At 44.6% G+C, this 12,076-nt stretch overlaps 2 protein-coding genes across 3 annotated transcripts in view; one reads left to right on the forward strand and one right to left on the reverse strand.

Moving 5' to 3' along the window:
- Positions 1-2,770: 2,770 nt before the first annotated feature.
- On the reverse strand, positions 2,771-5,595 carry LOC130117294 (ankyrin repeat domain-containing protein SOWAHA-like). Its single transcript, XM_056285504.1, has 2 exons — positions 5,481-5,595; positions 2,771-4,791 (listed from the first exon to the last, which is right to left on the reverse strand). The coding sequence occupies exon 2, from the start codon at positions 4,618-4,620 to the stop codon at positions 3,205-3,207; it is 1,416 nt and encodes a 471-aa protein (XP_056141479.1). The 5' UTR covers positions 4,621-4,791; positions 5,481-5,595; the 3' UTR covers positions 2,771-3,204.
- Positions 5,596-5,872: 277 nt separating this feature from the next.
- septin8a (septin 8a) overlaps positions 5,873-12,076 on the forward strand; it is a 262,906-nt gene continuing 256,702 nt past the window's right edge. For both annotated transcript variants that reach the window (XR_008810634.1, XM_056285491.1), the window contains exon 1: positions 5,873-6,165. Coding sequence is in view for 1 of the 2 variants with exons in the window: in XM_056285491.1 (XP_056141466.1) it covers positions 6,136-6,165 (30 nt within the window). In the remaining variant the exon portion in view is untranslated. The remainder of the gene's footprint in view (positions 6,166-12,076) is intronic.

Raw genomic sequence — 12,076 nt, forward strand, 5'->3', positions numbered from 1 at the left:
ATTTATATTATGGTATATATTCAGATCAGCTGTAAAACCATGTAAACTATGTTTTACAAGTAAACATTGAATTGTGAGATTGAAATTAGGTATGATTTCCGTCCGATGCAACCGTCCCTGCATCTCGTCAGGCTTTCTTCAGTCCCTGCCTGCTCACTGCAGCAGCAGCAGAAGGGAACATTTGCTTCTTTAGGCCTGGCGGTCTTTGGGGTGTGAGAACAGACTGATTGCAAAGACAATCTTTGCTGCTGGGGGGATGACATCATGAGAAACGAGTGTAAGGAGGAGAGAGGACCCAAGGCAGGGACACACAGCAGGAAGGAGAGAGAGAGAGAGAGAGAGAGAGAGAGAGAGAGAGAGAGAGAGAGAGAGAGAGAGAGAGAGAGAGAGAGAGAGAGAGAGAGAGAGAGAGAGAGCGCAAGTCAAGTGGGGGAAAGAGGGGGCAGGGGGAGAGAGGAGTAAAGCCCTACAAACCTACTGGAAGCATTTCATTTCAAAAAGCTGTCATCTTTTTTCTTCTTCTGTGTTTTCAATGCCGTCGTCTCACAGAAACGATATGCCTGAACAAGAAAGCTGGAAATACTTGAGAGTCTTGTTTCGATTTGTCACTTAGTTGCGTTGTCGCCTCCTGACTGGATCCTTGCTTGTGTTGTGTTAACTCTCAGTTGTGCGTCTCTTTGGATAAAAACGTCTGCTAAATGAAATTGTTACATTTGGTGCCCAGTTCTGTCAGATCTGCTTGGTGGGGAGTACGACCAAGGACACACACACACACACACACACACACACACACACACACACACACACACACACACACACACACACACACCTTCATGAAGATGAATTCCGGCTAGCTGTTTTTCCTCCTCTTCATTGGCTGGGGTTAGCGATGACATCAACGTGCATTTACATCTGGTTACACATAGGTGTGAGTGTGAACACACAAACACACACATTCCAACGTCAGCCAGTCATTCGGCTGTATTGCTGTCGCTCAGCTGTCTCAACAAGCCTCTCAGCCACAACTCCTCTGTGAGCCACATATCCGAGATGTTCTGGCTTGCACTGGCCGGTTACGAGTCGAAAAGCACCTGCAGAGGCCTTGCACAGGGCCTGTGAACGAAACACCCGGTTTCTTTTGGAGAACCACCTTGTTGTTTTTCAATCAAATGTTGCATTTTTACTCCAAGAAACCTAACACGAGCCTCACAGAAGCACTTTACAGCGCTGAATAATTAATAACCGAAGTGTTGTAATGAAAAGGCAAGTCAACGAAACGCTCCCCGGAGGAAAAAACATTCCTAGGTTATTTTTTCCTTTATTCTTATCCACCCCCCGCCCCATTAGTTTTCCAGCTAAACTAAAAATCTCACCTTTGAGTCAAAAGATCCTCACTGTTCAGATTATTTTTGTGGGCTGATGGAAATCTAACATTTCTAAACACCATAAAAATTTTTAACTCACCTCTCACAACCTGAAATACATGTTGGCCTACCTTCTCAGCTGGCATGGTCATGTACATTTTGGCTTGACAATTACAATCAATCTCAGTAGTATTACCGGTGATTCAGTCATACAGAGATGGATGCAGATGGGCATTTCACAAAATGGCCACTTTATTATGTTATGTAGTTGGTGTTATCTGTGACGTGTGTTTATATTGAGCTCCCTGAATACCAAGGGAGGTGGTGATCCAGCAGGTGGACTATAGAGGGATTGGTCCCAGAACATGTCATCACATCCATCCATTATCCAAACCGCTTATCCTACTCAGGGTCGCGGGGATGCTGGAGCCTATCCCAGTAGTCACTGGGCAGCAGGCGAGGAGACACCCTGGACAGGCTGCCAGGCCATCACAGGGCCAACACACACGCACACACACACCTAGTGACAATTTAGTACGGCCGATTCACCTGACCTACATGTCTTTGGACTGTGGAAGGAAACCGGAGCACCCGGAGGAAACCCACGCAGACACGGGGAGAACATGCAAACTCCACATAGAGGATGACCCAGGGCGACCCCCAAGGTTAGACTACCCCAGGGCTCGAACCCAGGACCTTCTTGCTGTGAGGCGACCGCACTAACCAATGTGCCACCATGCCGCTCTGTCAGAACACATTGTAGACTACTGTGGTGTTATACTGTCTACCGAGCAAATCCCTACATATTCAGACACGAAACAAAAGTCGACATGCTATAAGCACCATGCTCCTACCACCACGCTTATTAAGTTCTGATCTCCCATTCTACGTGTTTGGGATGGAGGCAAACAGAAAAAAAACTCAGATATTGTCTTTTTTTTCTGAAATAGAACATAAAATATTACTTTTTTTATTCAAAATTTTATAAAAAATGTTCTTATTTCTATTTCTTATGTTATCTTTATTTCTATTTGTTTCTGTTTCTATTTTCTTATCTTGTATCTTGTTAGTTTTTAGTTATTAGGGTGTGAGTGTCTGCAATAGAACCCAATTTCCCCTCGGGGATGAATAAAGTATTCTGATTACGTTTGCTTGCCACTAGTAGAGCTATGGGACTTGTGCAGATGGTCCAGACCTGAGAGGTGCTGTGTCCTGTTGCTCCAGTAAGACCCGTGGTGGATCTAAAGTATGGTGAAATGAAATATTGCCATTTGCTGCTACAATTCTTCCAATTAATTATGAATCAAAACATCATATCTGCTCATGACAGACAATTCAAATGGCACAACAGGATTGGCAATGAATGAATGCTAAGTACAAAAAAGCTCTATTTGTTGCTAAAAGGTTTTTAATCAAGTACGTGGTGCATGTCATTTTGCAGTCAACAATATAACGGACTGACTGAAATTGAGCAGTGGCTAAATAAACAAACTGCACTTGAGAATCCGAAAAAACCCCTCATCTTAGCAGATTACATCATAGTTATCGCAGCAAAATTTTGCACGTAAAAATTAAATTGTGTCACTGCTAAAATCAGAACGAAGGCGGTAATCATTGATTGATGCAGCACCACAAGAGTCCCCATAACATGTCATTTAACTTGATTCGACTTCCCCTCATTAAGGTTCAATCCAGAGGAAGATCAAGTGCATTTAAATAAAATCCCTAATTCATCGTCTAGGGGACATTTAGATAAAAATGAAAAAAAATCATGGCCAAGAGTTATTACAACAATATATTTCCGGTCATGGAAACGAGACAACGGAAAGGAGTTGCGGCATCACGTGAAAACATCTGACACAACTTTGTGTCTGGACCCGTTCTCCTCCGTCTCCTCTCTTGCCTCTTCACCCAGGGAGTAAAACCCAGGCCTCTGCTTGTGCTTCTTCTTGTACCCTGTCGCGTGGGGCTGGAAGAGACGACTTATTGTATGCAAGCCCTTGGAGAGGTCTGGGAACAAATCCAGCTCCTCCTTTTCCTGCGGCGCGCTCTCCAGAACCTGCTGGACTTGGGGTTCACCGAGGAGCTCTTTGACTCTCGCCGAAGTCCCCTTGTGGAGGTAGTGGTAGGCCTTCTTCCCGCAGTTGTCCCTTATGTTTACGTCTGCCCTGTACTCATCCACCAGCATCCCAAGGACAAACTCCTGGCCATGCAATGCGGCGATGTGTAACGGAGTGTAGCCCCCGTGTGTTTTGGCGTTTATGTCAATGTCAACGCCTCCTTTTGTGGATATCTCGATGATCTTTGCCAGCATTTTGCTATTCCCGCACTTGGCTGCCCAGTGGAGAGCGGTGAACCCTGACATGAAGTCCCTCTTCTCAGCCAGCTGGTTATCCTTCAGCAGCAGGCCGTAAACTTGGCTCCAGTGGCCCGCTGCTGACGTGACCAGCCACTGGTGCTCAGACGGCTCCAAGGGAACCAGGGAGGTGAACTTAGTTTCCTTGTGCTCCTCAGGCGCCTTGGTGGTCTTCGCCGACCTCCCCAGCCGAGGCGAGCCAGCGCTCACGCACTCCACCAAAGGCGCTCTCCGGTTTCCGAAGGAACCGTAGACGTAAAGGTCCGGCTCTGGCTTCTTAGCGGGGTTGTCAAAGCCACCCTTCAGCTTGTGGATCTCAATCCTGGTGGTGCTTGGTGGCATCCTCAAAGGCAAGGCGTAGGGCTTGTTGTGTTGGGTGGTGGTGTGAGCTTTGCTTACGTAGGCTGCATCTCCCAGGGCATTATCTTCACGTGTGTTCGAACTATGCACAATGCCAAAAGTCATCGCTCGTTTGAGTTTGAGATCCCCGAGGTTGCTGCTCTGCAATGAGTCTGCTAGTAAAAACTGAAATTGGGCAGCAGCGCGTGGTTCAATATTCCCCCTGCATTTACCTTCAGTGACACCTGATGTGTCCGGTGTTTGGACATGATCAGAGGGTCCTGCGTCCTCACTTCTCACGGTGTGGTGCTGTTGCGCGTTGTGGTTTCCCCCAAGCAAATAGTGATACTTTTTCTTGAGGACAACGTATTTGACTTGGTCGATTTCCTTCACAACCGCCACGTTGTTGATGAAGCGCTTGAAGAGCTCCCGGTTGAGTTTCTTCTCCGCAGGATCAGCGCAGCTCAGGAAACCTTTGAACTTACCCAGGATGTCGCAATTCTTCACTTTCCCTCCCTCTGTCGTTAGTAAGGACAGGATCGCCTCTTGTGTCATCTCCATTGTTGTTGTTTTTTAGGTCGTTAATGAAATCAAAGTTTCAACACAACAATCGCCGATGGGTCCTGGCATGTATCAGAGGTCCTTCGGTGGTCTTGTGATCCACGTCCGTGCCGTTTAATCCGCGCCCTGTGTGTTCGGCAAGTCTACCTGAAGTCTTCTGTTCCCTCCTACCTGTAATTTCCGGGGAAAACGTAATACACGTCGAGGCGATTTGAATAATATATGCAGACGTCTTCTTAAGGCTAAAGTGAGAGTTTTGCCTTTGCTACTCTCGAGTCAACAATGCTGGACCATCGCAGAGTGATTTCACGGGAAGCCGGTCAAATTAAACACAGGGCCGTTTCCATAGTCTCATTAGGCTACACTAGTGTCACACATAAATAACTAGACTGGCAAAAATTGAACTGTCATTTCTCATTTAACTATTATTTATAATGAGTTTACTTTTATACGGAGCACATGTTAGTGTTAATGATGATTGTGATGATGCACAGAAACGGGGGTATCCGGATCGCTGCAACTTTAAAAAAAAACCAACACCAAATTAATTAATTAATTAATACAAATCCATCGCATGCATCGTTAGAGCATTTAGTTCATTTTAAACAAACCGTGTTGTCTTTAAGTCCTGGACAGCCACTCAAACTGTATGGGCTGTCGGCTTTAACAAAACATCTCATCAGGGATGATTTATCAGACTATCTGCCGCCCACCGACGTGTCAACGCCCCCTTATTGCATGTGGCGTCGATATGGCGTTTTCCGAGAGACAGAAATAGAACAAAACAAATTAAACAGGACAACAAACAGCGGCTCTGATGAAACTACAAGTCCCGAGAGCGCCTACGGCCAAGAGCGTACCGACGGACTTTACTGATGCGTCTTTTGGTTGATTATTGATATGATTTATGAAGTTATCATCCGGCGGAGTGGCGCTGATAAGAAAACCTCTTACAACGCATGACAGTCATTTCCCTGCTTCTCGCTCTGGACGGACGCTCACTCCTGTCCTGGCTTGCAATACGTGCGTGACATTCCTAAACTGAATGGGAGTTTCCAGGAAGTGGCCATATTGGAAAGTATGGGAGGGGGGCGGGGGAGTCTCCATAGACATTCTATCGAAAACCACATGACCGGTGATTCAAACAGAAACAACTTGAGCCAGACGTGCGATGCATACGGGAAAGTCAATTTTCGAGCTCTGGTGACAGAAAATAACAGTCACGCCTGTCAGGTTTAGGGTGAGAGTTCGGAAGCGCTTCAGTGTTAGGGTTAAGTTTAGGTGGTTAGAGAAGCTGTCATTCAACCAGCCAGCTGCCTCGTCTAGTCACGTGGTTTCCGAAAGAATGTGTATGGCGAGTCTCCCACGAAGCCTGCCTGTCGAGTCTCCCCCTTCTCTGTCTCTCGCTCTCCCTCCTCTGTCAGCATAGTTTTGTAGTAGGCTCCGGAGAGAGAGTGAGACCAGGGCTGCTCCCTTTCGCCCCTGCTCCGCATACAGCACCAGACATTCCGCGCTATGGCCACCACGGACGTTGACATATTCTCAGTGAGTACACACCGCGGCATTTGTTTGCTTAATGGGCGTATGGGTAGCTATAATGCAATCCTAGCTAGAGAGGACTTGGTGTATTATTTTTCATTTTTTTTTGCAAAAGTGTGGGAGGTTGTGCGGGTAAGCCTCCTCCGCCTTGGTATCCTAATGGTCTGAACCGAGATGGTGGAAGTTAATATGTGTGATCAGTAACATATATGATGGTTGGGTTTCATTTTAGGACGACGCTTAAGACTGTTCTTCATGTACATCCGATTTCTGCTATTAGTAACTGATTGTTTTGCGTGGCGAGGTGTAGCCCTGTTCGCGTGAATGCTGTTTTTTTTTTTATCCATGTGCGATGGAAACGCTGTCGGACAAATGATTAGTTAAGAGATCCGAAGGACGCATATGTTCAAACTGCGATTCGCCTCATTTGATAGTGTGGTGTGACGGTTTGGTTGTCACTTCCTGTCAAGGTGTGTGAAATTCAACTTGCAGTTTATCTTCACACATAAGGCAACGTGTACTGTTAAAAAGTGCCATTTCTCGGAATAAACGAATCAGTCGACCAGGCAGGTAGATTGTTAAACAGGGTGAGGATAAATGCTGGCACTAGCCTACAATTCAAGTTTGGCTCTTCTGCTTTTGAAGGAAAGCAGGACGTAGACGTTTTAAACGGTTCACACCTTTGCAGATCAGGGTCAGATTTGGATTTCCTGGCCAAGGATGTTTACACGTACAATAAAATTACCTCGGTTTGGCTCACATGGATCACCACTAGCCAGACTATTTGCAACAACAAAAACAGAAAAAAATGGAAATGGAGGTTAAACAATAAGGATGATAATTTTTGTTAGGGAATAAACATGCTAATATGTGTGTCCAGGTGGCAGAGTATTGGACTGAACGTTGGCTATTTCACTGTAGCACATGCACACTTTGCCATGTGTACAGAATTAGGGAAATGGCTGTGTTGCCATTAAAAAGCTGTAGGGAAAAGTACTAATGTATAGAACATAATGATAAACATAATGTGAATTAGATTATAATAATAGGATTCACTGTTAGTCCTGTTAATGGATGTACGTATATGTTGTAGTGTTGTTATTACATTAATGCGTGTCTTCAATTAGAGGAGATCCTTTGGGAATGGTTACCCAAGACGAGACATTAGCTGTGGTTACATGCACACTTTTTTCATTCTGATTGAGATCATCCTGACTGAAGATTTCGGGTCAACTGTTTACATAGGATGTGATCTAATACTGTCTGGTGTTTACATGCACTGATACATTTAATCGGTGCATTTTGTTATTTTGGTGTTTAGCCTTGTAATAGGTGGTCTTCAAAGTTTCCCGGTGGTTTTTAACTCGGTCGATGGTTTGGTGGATCCCGGCTTCGTTCAGCTTTGCGGACACTTGTTTGAACAACTCGTTGTTTCGAGCCTTTTGACCATCGAGGCATTCAACAATCCTTAAATCTTTTAAGGTCTCCAATAAAATAGTTGTGTCAGCCACATACCAGTTTTGTTTTGCTACTGCCATGTTTCTGTCCCTCCCGGGAACTCACCCACACCACCTAATGTTACCCCCACATGGGGCAAACATGCACAGAAAGAATATATTTATTCCAACCAGACAGAAATGATCAGATTAAGTGTTTACATGGTTATTAGGCGCGAATATTTTCCTATTGAACGTCACCCATCTCAACCTGATTGAAAATTCCGTCCGATCGGACCAGTCTTTTCCGATTATTAGTGGAATATGAGGATCCATGTTAACACAACTACTGATAATAACAACACAAAGTAGGTCCTGTCTAATGGATGAAGTGCTGTTTATGGAAATGTAATAAATGGAGTTTACAGGAGGTAGAATAATATAGAATTGACAAGTATGTTAACAAAGACCATGTGTGAGAGCAGTACTGAAGTGCTGATCTAAACGTACTTTGAGGGATTTAAAGGTGGGGGTGGAAGGGTTGTGGGTGAGTGATTAACTTTTAGTCAGATCCTCGAATTGATCCACGAGTTGTTGAATTTGACGGTGAGCAGCTCGGGGTTGCAGGGCTAAAGAGATTAAGAGCACAGTCTTGGCCACTACTGCCACTTCACTGCCCCAACACACATTTGAGGAGATCCAAATGGGAGTGCAGGAGAAGATATTGCAAACCAGCCTCTTTGTTAAAATAGGAAGGTGTCCAAATGAGGGGTGCAGAGGATATTGCAGGTTGGCAAGTTCTTCAGTGCTTCTTTAAGAATACAAAATAAGAAAATTGATTGGTAAGGAGAATGCCCAGAATGCAGTGAGACAGGCCTGTGGAAAGATTGTATTAGCAGTGGAGTCATCAGTGCCTGCAATACTGTCTGACTACTTAGTCTAACTTACAGATCTAGCGATAAGTAAGGTCATGATAAATAAACCAATCTGATCCCTCGGCAGCTTGCTTTGAGGCCGCCCAGTTAATCAGTTAATTATTTGTAGTTATCGATAGGGATGTGTGGTTGGCTGGGTTGTTAACCCACATCAATTTGATTCCATCACAAGTGCAGTTAGATTTGCTTGGGGATGTGTTTTTGGGCTACAGCGAGTGCAGAGCTGCATGAGTTGATCAATACAGCCAAGTGTAGGACAACTTCCATTGTTTTCACTCATTGATCATATTGTGTGTGTGTGTGTGTGTGTGTGTGTGTGTGTGTGTGTGTGTGTGTGTGTGTGTGTGTGTGTGTGTGTGTGTGTGTGTGTGTGTGTGTGAGGGAGCGAGACAGTGAGAGACAGATCTGTTTATTGCCAAAGTTATGTAATGAAATGCCCAGTGGCATCTTTAACATGTACAATGCTTACTGACCTCAAACAGGCTTGCCTGTCTTGTGAGGCCTGAATGCATAGTGCATACAATCTAATTAGAGACATAAACAGGCTAACGAGAGAGAGGCTGTACAAGAACTTTTGTGGAATGCGTTTCACACTCAAACACAGACTTTTTTTGCATATGGGGAACTTGAGATTAAGTTCAACGTAACTGATTTACGTACTTGTGTGCTATCTGCTTGATTGAAGAGATAAACTAATTCAGTGTCTGTTCATTGAAATCTTCCTTGGTTATAGCTCAAACACCTGCCCTTGCTAATCATCCTCTGCCTGTCTGTTTAATTGAACTTTACTGGTGAGGTCTACTTGAGGGTGCTGTCCATTGACTGCTCAGTCGTCCATCTTGACGACTATATGAGGAACAGGCCACCCTGTCATATCCAATATTGTGGAGGATTGATGAGGGCCAAGCCAAGATCTCTGTGGTGATAAGTCAATACCCATCTATATCATAAGCCGCCTTTTAGCCGCCTTTTACAGAAGTGCAATTTTAAAACAAAATGTGGTATAACAATGAAAGATGCAGTTTTCAAAGTGCTATGTTTTTTTTTTTTTTTTACTTTCTGAGAAATCCACTCTCAGCTCACGTCATCACCGAATCAAGTTGAGCGTGTTTTTTGCTTCATAGGTTACAATAGTTCAGAAAATACCAGAGAAATCAGCCTCAAAACTCCTCTGCCACGTTGGTGTTACTTGGTGCTGGTTGGTGCTAGTCGGTGCAATGTGACATAGGCTGAATTGAACCCTTTTTGCTATGGTGTTAAATGATGTATTAGAAGCATTATTTAATGAAATAGTCTCAAGTTTTTGTATAGGAGAGCCCAAATTGTTTGGCTTATCTCTTTAGTTCACACAGGAGGTAATAACATCCAGTGTAGCAAAGATGTCCCAGTGGTTAAACAGAGAGCATCCTGTAACCAGCAGCTCCCTAGTTTAAATGGAATCAGAATCATGTTAATTGGCCATGTGAGTTTGCACATACATGGAATTTGACTCCGGTTTCGTGGCTCTCTCAGTGTACTTAACATAGAATAACACTACAACACAACAATCTTCAGATAAATACCCAAGGACTGACTTATACAAGCGAAATAAGAGGTGATAAAGTGCAATGGTGCAGCGAATATATCAGAGATGCTGAAATAAATGTTGGCAGGTTACTTACGTACATGCCTGAGCTTTAAATCCATAATGGCTCATATGTCAATCCAAATCTGTCTTGTTCACATGTTTGATCATTGTAAATCGCACTGGATCAGAGCTTCTGCCTAATCCTAAAATGCCTCTTCCCGTTTTTAACGAATGATTCACGTGCCAGTCTTTTCCAGATATAGTACGGCCTGTCTCTTTGCAGCTGCAAGTTTGATTAGGTTGAAATGAGGAAGCCATGGAGATTTAGCGGATCCTTGTTTTCTATTAGGTATTCACAGCTATTCACGCTGATGTTCTTGAAACGAAAAGTCAACTTTATAGAGTGTCTTTCCCCCCTTTCTCTCCAATTGTATCTGGCCAATTAATTACCCCACTCTTCTGAGCCGTCCCGGTTGCTGCTCCACCCCCTCTGCCATTCTGGGGAGGGCAGCAGACTACCACATGCTTCCTCCGATACATGTGGAGTCGCCAGCTGCTTCTTTTCACCTGACAGTGAGGAGTTTCACCAGGGGGACGTAGCATGTGGGAGGATCATGCTATTCCCCCCAGTTCCCCCTCCCCCTGAACAGGCACTCTGACTGACCGACCGACCAGAGGAGGCGCTAGTGCATTGATCAGGACACATACCCACATCCAGCTTCCCACCCGCAGATACGGCCAATTGTGTCTCTAGGGACGCCCGACCAAGCCGGAGGTAATACGGGGATTTGAACCGACAATCCTCATGTTGGTAGGCAACGGAATAGACTGCCACACCACCTGGACGCCCCTATAGAGAGTATCTCTACCTGCTCAATAATGTAATGTAGCTTTATAGAGAATTTTAACACGAAAGAAAATTGCTCCAAGGTGGATTAGCCAGGATTATTCACACATACACAAATAAAATGCATATTAATGTACCGCATGAGACAGATCTGAGACCTTAATCAGTGGACCTAAGGACCCTAGAAGTATGCTATCGGTGTATAATATTACAGATGTAATGGGTGCAAGACCGTGCACAGCTTTATGAACAAACAGTAAGACTTTAAATTCAATTATGTAGCCAATGGGGAACTATTGCAAAAAATGGAAAACTGAATTGGTGTGGTCATTCTGTTTTGAGCTGGCCAAGAGCCGAGCTGCAGCACTTTGGACAAGTCTGAGAGAGACAAAAAGCCCATGTTTCATTATGAATATACAGTGAGATAATATTGGTCGAGGTAGGATGAAATAAAAGCTTGAAACATCTTGGTGAACTACTGGAAATCTCTCCAATTACTTGCACACCTTTTTTTTTGTGGCTTATGTAATAGTAAACTGCCATGTAAGCAGTGAGGACTTCATTTGCAAAGGCCACAAACTTTGTAACTTTGTATACCTGTGAATCAGATCCAAGAACTTTTGGACTCCTTTGTTTAAACCCTATTCATTTCAGTGGGTGTGTACATGCTTCGAGTGCATTTGAAACAACACCCAGCATTCAGTGTGCTGGTTCAAAAAGCCATACTTTAAAAAAAAACAAAAAAACAGGGTGTCCGGGTACCATAGTGGTCTATTCTGTTGCCTACCAACATGGGGATCGCTGGTTTGAATCCCTGTGTTATCTCCAGCTTGGTCAGGCATCCTTACAGACACAGTTGGCCATATCTGCGGGTGGGAAGCCGGATGTGGGTATGTGTCCTGGTTGCTGCAACACAATGAATGGTCGGTCAGAGCGCCTATTTAGGGGGAGGGGGTACAGGGGTAATAGCGTGATCCTCTCACATGCTATGTTCTCCTGGTGAAACTCTTCACTGCCAAGTGAAAAGAAGTGGCTAGTGATTTCACATGTATCGGAGGAGGCATGTGGTAGTCTGCAGCCCTCCCCGGAGCACCAGAGGGGGTGGAGCAGCGACCGGGATGGCTGGGAAGAG

The sequence above is a fragment of the Lampris incognitus genome, chromosome 8 (assembly GCF_029633865.1).
Source record: "Lampris incognitus isolate fLamInc1 chromosome 8, fLamInc1.hap2, whole genome shotgun sequence".
NCBI lineage: Eukaryota > Metazoa > Chordata > Actinopteri > Lampriformes > Lampridae > Lampris > Lampris incognitus.

What these genes read in the sequence shown, in the direction of transcription:
- LOC130117294 (XM_056285504.1), bottom strand. Translation starts at nt 4,620, where the DNA reads ATGGAGATGACACAAGAGGCGATCCTGTCCTTACTAACGACAGAGGGA.